This window comes from Emydura macquarii, unplaced genomic scaffold (genome assembly GCF_026122565.2).
Source record: "Emydura macquarii macquarii isolate MOO-44397 ecotype Brisbane River unplaced genomic scaffold, CSIRO-AGI_Emac_v2 contig_1876, whole genome shotgun sequence".
NCBI classification, from domain to species: Eukaryota; Metazoa; Chordata; order Testudines; family Chelidae; genus Emydura; species Emydura macquarii.
In genome coordinates, this window is record NW_027132013.1 from 23,800,129 (window position 1) to 23,814,039 (window position 13,911).

The window sequence follows — 13,911 nt, forward strand, 5'->3', positions numbered from 1 at the left end:
AGCAGACCAATTGGGATGGCAAGGGGGCCGGCGTTGGATTCGAATCCGTGGCGGGAGGGAGCGCGTGTAGCTCGTAGGCGGGCCCGCGGCCCGGCCTGGGCGGTGTCGGCGCGAGAGATTGGAGAAGATGGCGCTGCGGTGGCGCATCAAGCAGTTGTTCCAGGAGCCTCAGATTGACGGCGCCATCACCTTCGAGCGGCCCGGCCTTCCGCGGAGCAGGGGCCGCCCGCCGCCGGCGGACGCGGGCACGGGCACGGTCATGCCGCGCGGCGCGGAGCCCCGCCCCCAGCAGGCGCCGGACAGCCCAGGCGGCGAGACTCTTCTGCGCCGGGGGCTCCGGCTGGAGGAGTGCGCCCTGTTCCACTGCAGGGACTGCCGCGCGGTGCTGGGCGACTCGCTGCACCTCTGCGCCCAGGAGGAGCGCTGCCTGCGCGTCCTCGTCTGCTTCAGTGAGTCGCCGCGCGGGGCTCGGACCGGCGGCTGCCCGGCTGCCCCTGGGGCTCGGAGTGGGGGAGGCGCTGAGGGACATAGGGGCTGGAAGTAGCGGAGCGGTGCTGCACCCCTGGCTTGGAGTGGTTTCCACTCTGTGCAAGGTTTGCAGCGTGGTTCAATGACTCCCCGCACCCCCGCTATACACATTGTTCCAGCACCCCTTGCCGAGGGCAGGACGGCTCCCCAGGGGCTGGATTCCCTGGCTGCCTACGGAAGGGCTGAGCCCCAGGACAGAGCTACCTTGCACAGCCGCTGGCGTGTGCCTGTGGGGAGGGATGCGGCTGCTGCAGTTGTGGTCCTCGGTAATCTGGCTGCGGGCCTAGCATCCTCTCCGTGGACAGCAGCGTTGCCAGTGGGTTATCCTGCCCATAGCTGGAATTGCAGCTGCTTGTTTTCGCTGGGCCGCCAAACGGCCCTCTAATGCATGCTCGAAAAGTACGAGATGTTTAGAGACTTCATAAAATGTGGTTTCAATTGCACTTCTGCTCTAAAGTGACAAAATAAAAACGACTCCATCAGTAGCGCGCTCTCTCTCTCTCTCTCTCTCTCTCTCTCTCTCTCTCTCTCTCTCGGCTATACTCAGTTTGCAAGTAATACAGCAGTCCTGTAAACTCAGTGAGGACATAAGTGGCTGTAAAAGTATTGCCTTCCCCACCACTTAGCCCCTGGCCCTGGTCAGCAACTGTTAGTTTCATTCCTACTGAGATCTGTATAGCTGTCCCTTTCCTTTTCCTTGTGCTCCAGTGCAAGAAAGATGCTCCCACTAGAGCAGAAGTGGAATTGCATGAGTTTTTAAATAGACCTGTATTTGTGCTAGTGGTTGGCTCTAGCAAATAAGTCAGTATTCTATTATGCTTACACAAGTTAAATAGTACAAACCATATTTGAATCTTGGATTCAGTCACATAGTCTGAATAACAGTACTGGAGGATTTTAATTTTCTATTAGTGCAAATATTTAAATTGACACAAACATATAAAAACCCCTTAGGATTAAAAATATGTTTTCCATTAAAACAAACAGAAGAAAAATGAATCCTTCCCAGCCTAAGGATAGAATGTTCAGAATCTTAGGATTGGGGACAAATAGAAATATTGGTTAATGATCAGTGATGTATGACTGTCTATGGATTTATCTTCTCAGAAGTCACAAATGATGTTGTTTTGGAAGATTCTTTAATGGTTGGTATTGAAGGAGCCCTGCTAGGATGGTAGGTACCTCAGATGTTGCTTCTTGCTTTTAATATTAGTTATCAATTTGAGATGGTCACTAAGCAGGGCAGAAAGGAGTTAATGTGTTGCCTCTGAATTTCAGAAATGTCTTTGTGCCAGAAGAAAATAAGTTTATAAAATCCTTCCAGAGGTGTCTCATGGAACTGACAAATACCTAGTTTGTTTTTGGACCTGTCCACTGCTTTTTCAACTGAGCACCTTGTAAATCAATAGCCTGTATTATCTCCCTCTCCATCCTCCATTTTCCCCTCCAAATAAAAATAGGTTTTTGCCCTATTTATCCTTGAGGTGTGGGGGGCGAGGAGGGAATGTTTGAGTAAATCAAAAAACTAAGCAATTTCTATCCAAAAAGAAATGTTTATATACCTGTTAAGCTAGAATGTTTTTTTATATTGGAAAAGTGAACAACTTTTGCTGTTAAGTAATCAAACAATCAGTAGAAGCTAATTCACCTAGATAGATTCACCCCATAATAGGTAAAGAAAATTATTATTCTAACAGGAGGGAAATAATTTGAGTTAATCAAAACCCTGCATAAAGGCAAGTGGCTAGAGGGGAGTATCTTTGTCAAGCACGGTTTTCAGTGTTATTACACTTCACAGAAGAAAATAAAAAACTGAGTTTGACTCGGGGTTGCTGCTGTCAAAGTTGAGTAGATACAGACACTTGAGCTGTCTGCAAATTTGACATGTATTGACATTTGGAAGGTTTGTCACAACTGTCAAAGTTAGAAATTTTGTTAAATGAAAGTTTATATTCTGCAGCAGGGAATAGCACTTGCCTGGGATGCTTTCTACAACCCATGGGAAAGTGAATTTTTTATAGTCCTGGCTATAGGCATCTTGCACAATTTGTAACTTTTATACTAATACACAACAGGTATCTCAAACCTCTCTTGTGGTTATTTTTAGCTTTTCTTTTCTAATGGGTTAGGAAGAACAGGACAAAAAGCAAAACTTAATAGTTGTACAGCTAATCAGTTGATGTTGTTACGGTTTTACATGTCTGTTTCCTCTGTGCATCTTTCTCTCTTGTCTTCATTTTTAAGTCTGGCTGAAATTATTTTCTCTTAAATTCATAGATGTGTTTCAATAGCAGCTGGGTGTCCTGAAATGTCCCTTTAAGTTAGTTTTCAGTTTTCATATTTTAACCTCAGCTTCTGGGGTTTCCCAAACTTTTGAGTGGGTACTGCCTTTAATACAAAGACTATCTTGAGGACCACCTACCCTACTACTTAGGATTCTCATAATCTCTGTGATAATTATAATGCTTGCTTATTTGAGAAGTAATACTTCATGTATTATGTCCTGATGGCAACAGTAAGCAGTGTCTGGACTACAATTGGAAAATCTCCACTCTACTGCAACCTTTTTCTCTCTCTTTTCAGCGCTTACTATGCATTGTACTGTCGTTCATGTGGATTAATGGTGGGCTTCAGTCTCTATTCCACCTTCACTGCCCTGGCTCACCTGCGAGGCCTCTTTTGTCTTTTCAAGGACAGCATCCTCTGGTTAGTACACACCAATCTGACAGAGAATGATGACTTAGAAATTAGTTTCAGGGCAGAGTTCTTCCTGGGAAGGGAAGAATACCAGTATAAGGAATAATACCTTGATTTGTATATAACAAGAATGGTAGAAGCAGGTTGCTGATATTGGTGCTGCCAGTGAGAACTGATAGAATCAAAGGTAACCCTGAACTGCTTGCTCATAGTTTCTCTTCTGGTAGCAAATGCAGATCAACCGAAAACTATGTGGATTCTAATAACAAAAATGGTTCCTGTGGAAGTCCTTACTTTGTCCATAAATAACAAAATCCTCAACCTACTCTACGTTTTTTAATGTAGTGGTGAGAAGCTTATAAGAAGGCACATTAAACTTGAGTGTTCAACAAATATTCCAGTATCGTTATAAATCCTTTTTGTTTAGAATGATACTGGCTACGTTTTATAATGTATTAATTAATGTACATTATATTGCTCTACCTTATACCACCACTAGAATGTAGCCACTGTTGTAGTAGGATTAGGCAGCCATTCTGCGCCTGCAACATCTATGTAAATTCCTAATTTGAAGAAATTAGTTAGCCCTTGTTTTCTACTGCAAGGTACTAGAAGTAGAAAGAGTGCAACTTTTCAAATTAATACATCAAAGCCAGTAGTTCTCAACCCACGGCCCAATCAGCGCACAGCTGCAGCCCATGTAACATCTTCAAGGGCCATACAGGTAATATATATATTGTGTGGATGTGGCCCACATAACACATAGAGAGCTGCATATGCGACCCACCATTGTAAATAGGTTGAGAACCACTGATCTAAGCTAATATATCTGTATTGCTTGAAGATTATTTCTAGCCAGCCTAGTCATAAACACTAAGTTTTGTTCCTCACAGTACTGAAATCTATCACAGTCAAATATCACTTCACTAGAATTAGATCATAGTTACTAATATATTATTGTTATAATAGCATGCTGATTGTTAAGCAAAAGTGATCTTTTTAGACTGAAGATCTATCTGTGACAGCTATAAATTGTAACTGGTGAAGGAGAGAACAAATAATTGAGGAAAAATGAAAGCTTTATTATTCTATTTTACGATTACATTGACTGTTTTTGGTCACAGCTTGGTACCTGCATTAGTTTCTGCATAAACCATCTTTTTATATAATGAATGTTTCTCTGGTTTTTATTACTATTCTCTCTTTTGACTTTTGTTTTTCAGCTATCTCTTAAAAACTAAAGCCATAATAGCAGCCTCTGAGATGAACTTTCCTGCTTTGAGCCTGAAGGAACACCTGGGAAAAGTAAAGTTTCTTTATGATTTTGTGTGTAAAAACAGGAAGAAATGCAAATTTCATACAAATTAAGTTTTAAGCACCACTCCAAATACACTAAACTATTGCAGCAGCCATTATTCACGAGCCCATTAACAAATGGATGTGCTTGTTCTTCTGGCACAGGACAGCAACTTATCTTTAAAGGGACACAAGCAGGTTTAATTTAACATATAGTCTTTATCTGTGTCAGCATCCTGTTATTAAGTTGAAGAAAAACAAATTTCATTCTTCATCACCGATGTTTACCTTCTGCATCACACTTAGGATGGATAACAGTTTGTCAGTCTTATCTAATTGACGTCTATAGTGCAATGTTTGGGCTGTGCTAAATATAGGAGAATGCTGCTATTCTATGTCTATGCTACTACTTACGTTGGCAAAATTTATGTTGCTCAGGGGGTCAACATTCTACTCCCTGAGCAACGTAAGTTACACTGACATGGTGCCAATGTGAACAGCACTATGTCATAACTACCACCACTCGTTGGGGGTGTATTAATTATGTCAATGGGAGAGCTTTCTCCCGTTGGCATAAAGCGGCTACACAAGAGATCTTATAGCGGTGCAACTGCATCAGGCTGGAGTCTGAGCTATGGAATGGAAGGGTCCCAGTGCTCAGGTTGCAGCTGAGCCTAGAAGTCTACTCAGCAATGAAACGGCCCCACAAGCCCAAGCTGGCTGGCATGGACCAGCTGTGGGTGTCTCTTTGTTGTGTGGACATATCCTCTGTGTCATAAGACCTGAATAGGGACCACTCTGTTCTTAATGGTCACACTAAATATTTTAAGAAGTCAAATGTTGCAGTCCTTGTTCAAGCAAAATTTCCACTGAAATCAATCAATGTTTTGCTCAAATAATGGTAGCATTTGCTCAGAAGTGCAAACAGTGTTTTTGAAAGGTTTGCTTACAAGGGATGTTGCTAGAGTGATCACAGGATTGAAGTCTTTATGGAATGTTTGCCATTCATAAAATAATGACCTGCGCAGGACTCTGGTGTCTACAGTGGTAGCCTGATAGTATCTCAGGTTCTCCAACTATTGTCTATATAGATTCCACTGCTGATGTCCACGTGCGTGAGATCGGACACTGCTATTTAAAAAGAATCCTTTATGGCTTCACCTGTATCCTGGATGTCTCATTGCCCCCTGTAGTTGGGGACATGGGCAGAGAAGACTCAGCCATCACTCAGTTCTTTCTTGTGACCTGTGGCTGTGAGACAGAACCCCTTCAGTGCCTGTATCCCTTGCTACTTTAGCATTACTATAGTTACTACTTATTCTGTAGGTTACTTTTACCCACTGGCTTTATTTAAAAAAAAACAAACAAACAAAAAAAAAAGGGATACGTTTTCTTTCCCTCCTCCCCCACATACAATATTTTAAAATGCCTGACACCAAGTCACCAGGATTCAAAACATGCCCCTCTTGTGATGCAGCAATGCCCATTATTAATGGATATTTTAGGTGCCTAATTTGCCTAGGAGAGGGATATGTCTGGGAGTGCTGCTCTGTGTTCCAGTCCTTTTCTAAATGTACTTCAGCAGGTGAGGGAGGCAAAGTTTAAGCTCTTCCTCCTGAAAAAACCATTATAAGCCTCATCAGATCACAAACCCATGGCAGAACTTCACCAGTTAGGTCAGTCATGCCTCCAGATCCCCAGTGAACTGAGATGCCCCTCTGAGCTCCTGCTCCACTTCTCATAAGTCCTGTTTGTCCACCACATTCACATTTATTTCCAAAAAGGGCTGTAAGGAGAGCTGCTCCGGGGATCAGGGCAGGTACCACTCCTTTCCAAGCAGGAGACAGAACTTTTCCTAAGACTACTACTATGAAGAGCTTGAAATTGGAGTCTTGCTTCAGTACCTCCATATTGAAATTGGACTGATAGTTCCTTTGCAGCATAAGGACCTCTCAGCACCAAGTGCCCTGTCTGCAGCATTGGCCTTTTAGGTACTGTCTGAAACCATCACGGCAGATGCCTGGGCACCTTGGCAACAGTACAACTTCACAGTATCAAGAGATCTTGTTACAGACCCAGCACTGGAGTCACCTCTTATTGAGTGACTTGGAAAGGTGGTCACCAAACTCCCAACTTCTCACCCATCTAGGGCACCAACAGCAACCCTCACCAGACAGGAATTCCTGACAGGACTGCCCCACCTCTCAAGTGGGTTCACTCCTTTTTGTTTTACTCAGTGGGACACACCAGGCATCCTCTCCTGAGCATCCTCTTCCAGCCGCTGTGGGCAGTACAATGGGAGTTGGACTGGGAAGCTATGGATTAATCTCTGAGGGATGTCAGGAAGTCATTTCACTCCATTGGTATCCACCCATGAGCCCTCCTTCCCACTGCCCTTACCAGGCCTGGCCACACTGGTCCCCCTGAGCTGTGAAACCATATCATAGGAAGTCCACATCCTTCACAGTCTACAATGCCAGAGCTCCATCACCAAAGAAACAACTCCAATCTGCACAAGTACCTGTCCTAGCCACAACTCATGAGAGTTGAGGAAGAATATAGTGGAGACAACCACCTCATGCCCTATCCTCCTCCTACTCCAGATGAGGCAGTTAATCCTCTATCTGTTGTCTCATTGGATGAGCTAAAAAAGTCTTTCAAGACTTGATGAGATGAAGAATGGTGGAGATGCTGGGTAGCCCACTGGAGATCATGACATCCTGTAAATTTCATCTTCAAGGAGATTGGCTAAAAGAAGTGATGGACTGCTGGAACCAGCCAAGATAATTTGGCATACATATGCCTCAATTCCAGCTACCTCCAAGAAAATTGACAGGAGGGTACCAGATATCAGCAAAGGGATTTGAATATTATCAGCATCCTACGTTAAGCATGCTGGTGGTATAGGCATTTCAAACAAATCTAAACACCAGCACAGCTGAAGTCCATCCCTTGAGAGATGGATCCAAAGAAACTAGATCTCTGGTAGAAAAATCTACTTGTTGAGCCTCCAGATGAGTGGCAGATTACCAGGTGTTACTCCACATATGATTCTTTGATTTGGCATTGGCTTTCCAAATTTCTCAGCAAATTCTTGAAGGAGATCCAAGAGAACTCAATCTCTAATGGCAGAAGGTCATCTTACAGGCAGCATGGCACTTCAAGCAGCACTAGATACATATGTTATAGCAGCAGGAACCATGCCCACTGCTGTCATGATAAGAAGGTCCTTTTGGCTGCAAGCATCTGGGATCCTGAGGGAGGTCCAAGTTATCACTAATGACCTCCCGTTTGAGGGAAACTAGCTGTTTCATAATGGTACAGATGAGCACTCCACGCCCAGAAAAACTCAAGAGCAATCTGGGGACTGGAATATACAGCCCCAAAGAGAAAGCAACAGAGGCAATAGCTGTTTTATAGATAAAAGACTGTCACAATATTCTTCTCAGATTTTCAGAGCCCCAAGAAAGAGGCAGAGACTTCCCCTAAGCCAAACTGCTGCCTCTTCCTCAGTAGCCTCACAGTCTAGGGCATCAGACAGGAATCAAAGTGGCACCACAGTTAAAAGGCTGGCTGGACCACCTTTAGATTCTTCTTTTTTCACCCCTGCCTGGCAACTGCCTTACTTTCAAGAAGCCTGGGCTAGGATAACCTCAGATTTATGGATCCTCGAGATAATCATCAATGGGTATCGCATCCAATTTTAAACTTCTCCAATGCCTTTCTCATCCTCCCAGTCTCTCTTCAGGAACCCTTTTTAAGAGGGAATCTACCTCCTGCTTTAACAAGTCTCTCATATGACTGGGAGCAGTGAATGAAATGCTCCTAGATTTCTGTGGGCAAGGGCTTTTATTCCCATTACTTCCTAATCCCAAAGAAGAAGATGGGACTCTATTTCCCTTTTCAATGCTTTCATCCATCATTTCATATTCTACACATGCTTCCCTTACCTTCTATAATCCCCTCTTTGGATCCAATGGATTGGTTTGTGGTTCTCAACTTCAGGATACCTATTTTCACACTTAGATTTATTCAGCTCACAAAAAGTAGCTGAGATTCATAGGAGCATCTCGCTAACAATACAGGCTCCTACCCTTAGGCCTCTCCACAGCTCCATGAGTCTTCAAAGTTCTTACAGTGGTAGCAGATTATCTGAGAAGGCAGAGTATCCAGGTATACCCCTACTTAAACTCCCTCATTTGAGGGAAATCCCCATAGCAAGTAATCCGCTCTCTTCATATGACTTTAAATCTTCATCTTGCTGGGCCTCAAGTTAAGAGACAAATCCACACTTGTGCTAACTCAAAGCCTAGAATTGTTTAGATTTCACACTGGTGAGTGCATACCTCCCTCAGTAGAGATTCCAAAGTATGACAGATCTCAGACAACTTCAAGCACACCCCAAGACACAAGTGAGAACCTGTCTCACTCATGAACACAGCATGCACATATTTAAGACTGCATGCCAGATTTCACCTTCATCCTTTGCAAAGGTGGCTGAGATCAGTGCGTCTACCCAACAGATCTGCTAGTAATGATCCCTCCAGAAGTTCTATCACAAAATTGGTGGATAGATCCAGCACAAGTGTGGAGTGGTGTTCCATTTTTCACACCTCTACTAACCAGAATCCAGTAATAGATCCCTCCACTCAAGGGTGGAGATTGTACCTTGACCATTTAAATACTGGGGAAATAGTATCCTCAGAAGACTGTTCTAGAATATTTGTGTAAAACTCATGACTATTTGGCTGGCATGTACAGCCTTTCTTCCTCTCAATTGGGGACTGATAATCTAAGTATTCACAGACAACACCACAGCAATGCCCTATATTAACAGGCAAAGGGGAGCCAGATCCTCTTCACTCTACCAAGAAGCCATGCTTCTTTTGGATTGGTATATCTGTCACCTTATCCCACTAGTAGAAGTACATCTTCCCTGCCTTCAGAATGTGCTGATAGACCAACTCAGCAGAGACTTCTCAGAGATCCACGAGTGTTCCTCAACACCTCAATCCTCTACAATAGTGGTTCTCAACCAGTGGTATGCAGAGGTCTTCCAGGGGGTACATCAATTCATCTAGATATTTCTGTAGTTTTACAACAAGCTACATAAAAAGCACTAGTGTAGTGTAGTCAGTACAGACTAAAATTTAATACAATGATTTGTTTATACTGCTCTATATACTACACACTGAAATGTAAGAATAATATTTATATTCCAATCAATTTGTTTTTTAATTATATGGTAAAAATGAAAGTAAGCAATTTTTCAATAATAATGTGCTGTGACACTTTTGTATTTTTACGTCTGATTTTGTAACCAAGTAGTTTTTAAGTGAGATGAAACTTGGGGGTACGCAAGAAAAATCAGATTCCTGAAAGGGGTACAGTAGTCTGGAAAGGTTGAGAACCACTGCTCTACAACATCTTTCGCAGATGGGGATTTCCAGAAGTGGACTTACTTGTGACGTGATGCACAACAAATACCAGATGTTCTGCTCTAGAGAAGGTGTAAGCCTAGGGTTTCTCATGGATTCCTGTTTCATCCTGTGGGCTCCAAACTTAATGCATGCCTTTCCATCCAATCTCCTTGATATCCACAATTGTGAAGAAGCTAAGACAAGATGTAGCTTGGTGCTCTGGCATAGTGAATGTTTGTCCACAGACCGATAACCTTATCTTAGATTTTGCTAGACCTGATCTCTCAGAACAATATCCTGATTCTTCACCTGAATCTGACATCCTTGCACCTGACAACCTAGATGTTGTCTGGATGAGAGGTTGCTCTGCTGTAGTTCAAAACATCTTACTTTGAAGTAGAAAACCTTTTGACCAGGCTGACATACAAAGATAAATGGAAGAGATTTTCTATCTGGGCAGCTCAGCAGCCTTGTTCCCTGTATCTATCTGTATCGACGCAGAAGTTGTCCAAAAGATCTCAGGCTCTATAAGAGTTATGAGTTAGCTAGAAAAGATTATCGCTAATCATATTACAGGTCATTCCCCTAGGGCCCAGGTAGCTTTAGCTACCTGTCTAATATTCCCACATCAGAGTTAGGTAGAGCAGCAACATGGATCTTGACCCATATGCTCACTATTCCCTAGTATGAGCCTCCAGATTGTACGCTAATTTTGGTAGGGTTATTCTGCAATCACTATTTAAGTAGAACTCCTCTTCCAACCTCCAAGCAAGTCACCTCAGTCACCATGAGTGGAATTTGTATAGACAATCACTAGAATGGTTATTTACCTTACAGTAACACAGCTTTGAGATGGGTTGTCTTTGTAGATTCCATGTCTTGCCCTCCTCTGCTAATTTGGAGTCCTGTTGCTATGGGATCCTTATTAGCAAAGGACTGGTGGTTGAGGCACTCTGCCCTTTATGCCCTTTTCTATAGGGGTTAAAGGACACTCCGGGTTATAGACACCACTGCAAAGAACACTGCTATTCAAAATAATTTGATCTCTGGCACAGGTGCACCGACAGTGGAATCTGGAGAACACATTTCAAAGAACCACAGCTAGTGTAAGGTAAATAACTGTTCTTTATCTACCCTTACATTTTTTTTTCTTTCTTTTTTATTTTTGTAGCTGAAAGAACAGCTTGTGGTGGTCCATGTGCGCCTAGAGTTACTGATTAAGAGGCTGGAAGAACTGAACCAACAGAACAATGTGGCTGACAAGCAGGGCTATGCATCAAGGATAGTTGGCCTAAAGCCAGGGTTTGCAAGAATCAAGTAGAGCAATTAATATGCCATCATAGAATATGGAACCATTTGTGTATCACTGAAGGTTTCTTCCTTGTGGTGAACAATGCAGTCTGAAATAACAATCACCCTGAGAAATATCAGAGAAAGCTAAATTGCCACTTTGTACATGTGTGAAAAGCTTTTGCTGAAATATAGCTCTCACTGGGGAAGTGGACTGGATTTTGAGGAGCAAGGAACTGTTTCCTTCTAGGACTTCAAAATACCTCATCTTGCAGCACTTCAACACTTGGAGATGTAGTACCGCTTGTACGGTGGTTATTCCTGAGCAGTATGTAGTTTGAAAAAACAGCTGTTGGAAACTGAGTTCAAGTTCCTGAGAGTGATTCAAAATATACTAATATCAGATGTTGTTCAAGATCAGCCTTTATACAGTGTTCTTAATAGGAACTGAAACTCTGGTATATTTTCATATAGAGAAAACGTTCACAGGAGCTAGGCCTTGGTCCAGATGTCTTCCTGTTGAGTCTTGAATGGGTTCTTTCTCTTGTTGATTTTTTTTTTCTTTTTGTTAGAGAAAAAGAGGACTCTTCTCCCTCCCTGGCTGAGAGGATAGGAGCTCTTATTTCTCTCTGCCTTTCTATATCTAGGAAGATGACGGAAGCTTCCCTTTTCCCTCTTCATCCACAGAAGGCATACTTATGTTTTAAAGTCTCCAATGTGTTGGGAAAATGCCTGAAATTTTGTATCAGGCATAGAGGAGAAAGTACTTACATGCTAATTTTTAATTCCATTGATAAAGGAATGTTTTCCCCCATGCATTGAGCAAAGGACTACAATCAATCTTGTTTCTGGCGTGAGTTGTTGATCTCCGCAATCCTAGTACCTCAGGCTTTTTTAATTAATGGTTTATTTGATTCCCCTCCTCCCCCCCAAAATCTGAGCTATGTAGGGAAAATACAATCATCTAAATGAGAGAACAGAGGCTGTGACAACTGGACAATAGCCCACTCCATGATACTAGAATGGTAAGGATCAGCAACTGGTACTGGAGCTATCACATAATAAATCATGGAGGTTTTTGGTTAATGACCTAGGAAGTCTTTTGAAGTATGCATTCTGGTTATGCCAAATATCTGGCAATAACCTAAAATAGCAACAGCTGTGTTTTGAGGTGCCATCAGACTGAAGTAGGAGAACTTAATATCTCCTGAAATAGTGCTAAATTCAAATATTGTAAATTACCTACTGCATTTTTAAGATGTACAATTGTGTATGCTCCACAACCATTACAGGAGCTGATACTCAAATATCATAGCACTTTTCAATGGTAGCAGAATTAGTAACTAAGGGTGAAGTAAAAAAATGAAGTAAATGTGAGTTTTTTGTATAAGTATTTTGCATGGCCTCCTGTTTGTTTGATTTATTGTACCAACTTCTCCTGGTGGAAGATACAAGCTTTCAAGCTACAGCAAGTTCTTCAGCTCAGTGCAGCTTAAAAGTTTGTATCTTTCACCAGCAGAAGAAGTTGGTCTAATAACATTTCCTCACTTATCTTGTCTCTCGTGTCCAGGGACTAACACTGCAAACAACCTATTTGTTTGTACTAGCAGATTTTAATTTTATTTCTTCTTCTATAAGAGCTGTAGCCAGAGCTTCTCAGGGCAACTTGTACTTTTAAATAGCAAAAACTTCAAAAGTCTTTATTTTTATGTTATAAAAGATCCAAAGTTACTATGTACTACTTCACTAGTGTAAGAATAAGGGAATTTCTTGGGAGTTGCTCCTGCGGTGGAGATGACTGGATTCTCTTTTAGGATCTAGGCTATGCTACCAGTGATACATGGTTAATGTCCTTCTGATGTTAATAGACCTTGTCCAAAGATCAAGGGTAGAATATGATCTTAATATTATAACTTCATCTTTGAGTTATTTGATCAGCCCCTTAACTGTTGCATTCAGTGTTAGTCTTGGAAAAAATGCCTAACCGTGGCACCAATTCCCTCCCTCTTTGTCTCTTGTCCCCTCTATCTCTGCAGTAACTGGTTACTTCCCAAGGGCTTTATTCCTATCTTCTGTCTGATAAGATTAAATAAATAGTTAATGTTTATAAAAAGTGTCATGTTTCAGAAGTAACACCCTAATGGGGGAGCAAGGGTATTGACACACTCAACTGTTATTTCATGGTTAACTTGGTAGGGAGAGCCTCTGTCTATCAGTTACATTTTGTTCATGTGCTCAGCATTTTTTCCACTGTTAGGGCTAGATTTTTATTTAATTAATTTATTTATTTTTTGGAAAGTTGAAATTTAGCGGAATCTGATCACAGAAGAATTCTGCATCTACGTTGGGGTGGGAGGTCGACGTAATAATGGCGCAAACATTTTTACCACCCTAAAGTGACTTAGCTTGACTTATTTAACTTTTAAGAGTAGAACAGGTTTCAGATTGTAAGCTCTTTTGAGAAGGGACCATCAGGTGTGTCTGTACAACAACACTGTCCTGGTCTACAAATAGGGCTCCTAGGTTCTACAGTAATACAAATAGTGCACTGTTGCAATATTTTACTTTCCCAGGGAGAGTAAAACTTCAACAGACAAGTAAAACTAACTTTTTCTTTCTATTATGGAGCGAGTAGACATTGTGCATGGGCCAATAACTTTGTAACAATGCTGTAATAGGA

General features: G+C 42.1%; 1 protein-coding gene across 2 annotated transcripts; it reads left to right on the forward strand.

The window, feature by feature from the left end:
* The first annotated feature begins 90 nt into the window (after nt 1–90).
* OIP5 (Opa interacting protein 5) lies at nt 91–13,344 on the forward strand. 2 transcript variants are annotated; one of them, XM_067557957.1, is made up of 6 exons: nt 91–449; nt 1,636–1,702; nt 3,112–3,234; nt 4,449–4,530; nt 10,997–11,052; nt 11,804–13,344. In XM_067557957.1, the coding sequence occupies exons 1-6, from the start codon at nt 128–130 to the stop codon at nt 12,051–12,053; spliced, it is 900 nt and encodes a 299-aa protein (XP_067414058.1). In that variant the 5' UTR covers nt 91–127; the 3' UTR covers nt 12,054–13,344. The 2 variants fall into 2 exon arrangements, with proteins under 2 accessions (XP_067414058.1, XP_067414060.1); XM_067557959.1 differs by lacking the exon at nt 10,997–11,052 and having other exon boundaries at nt 11,113–11,939.
* Nucleotides 13,345–13,911: the final 567 nt, after the last annotated feature.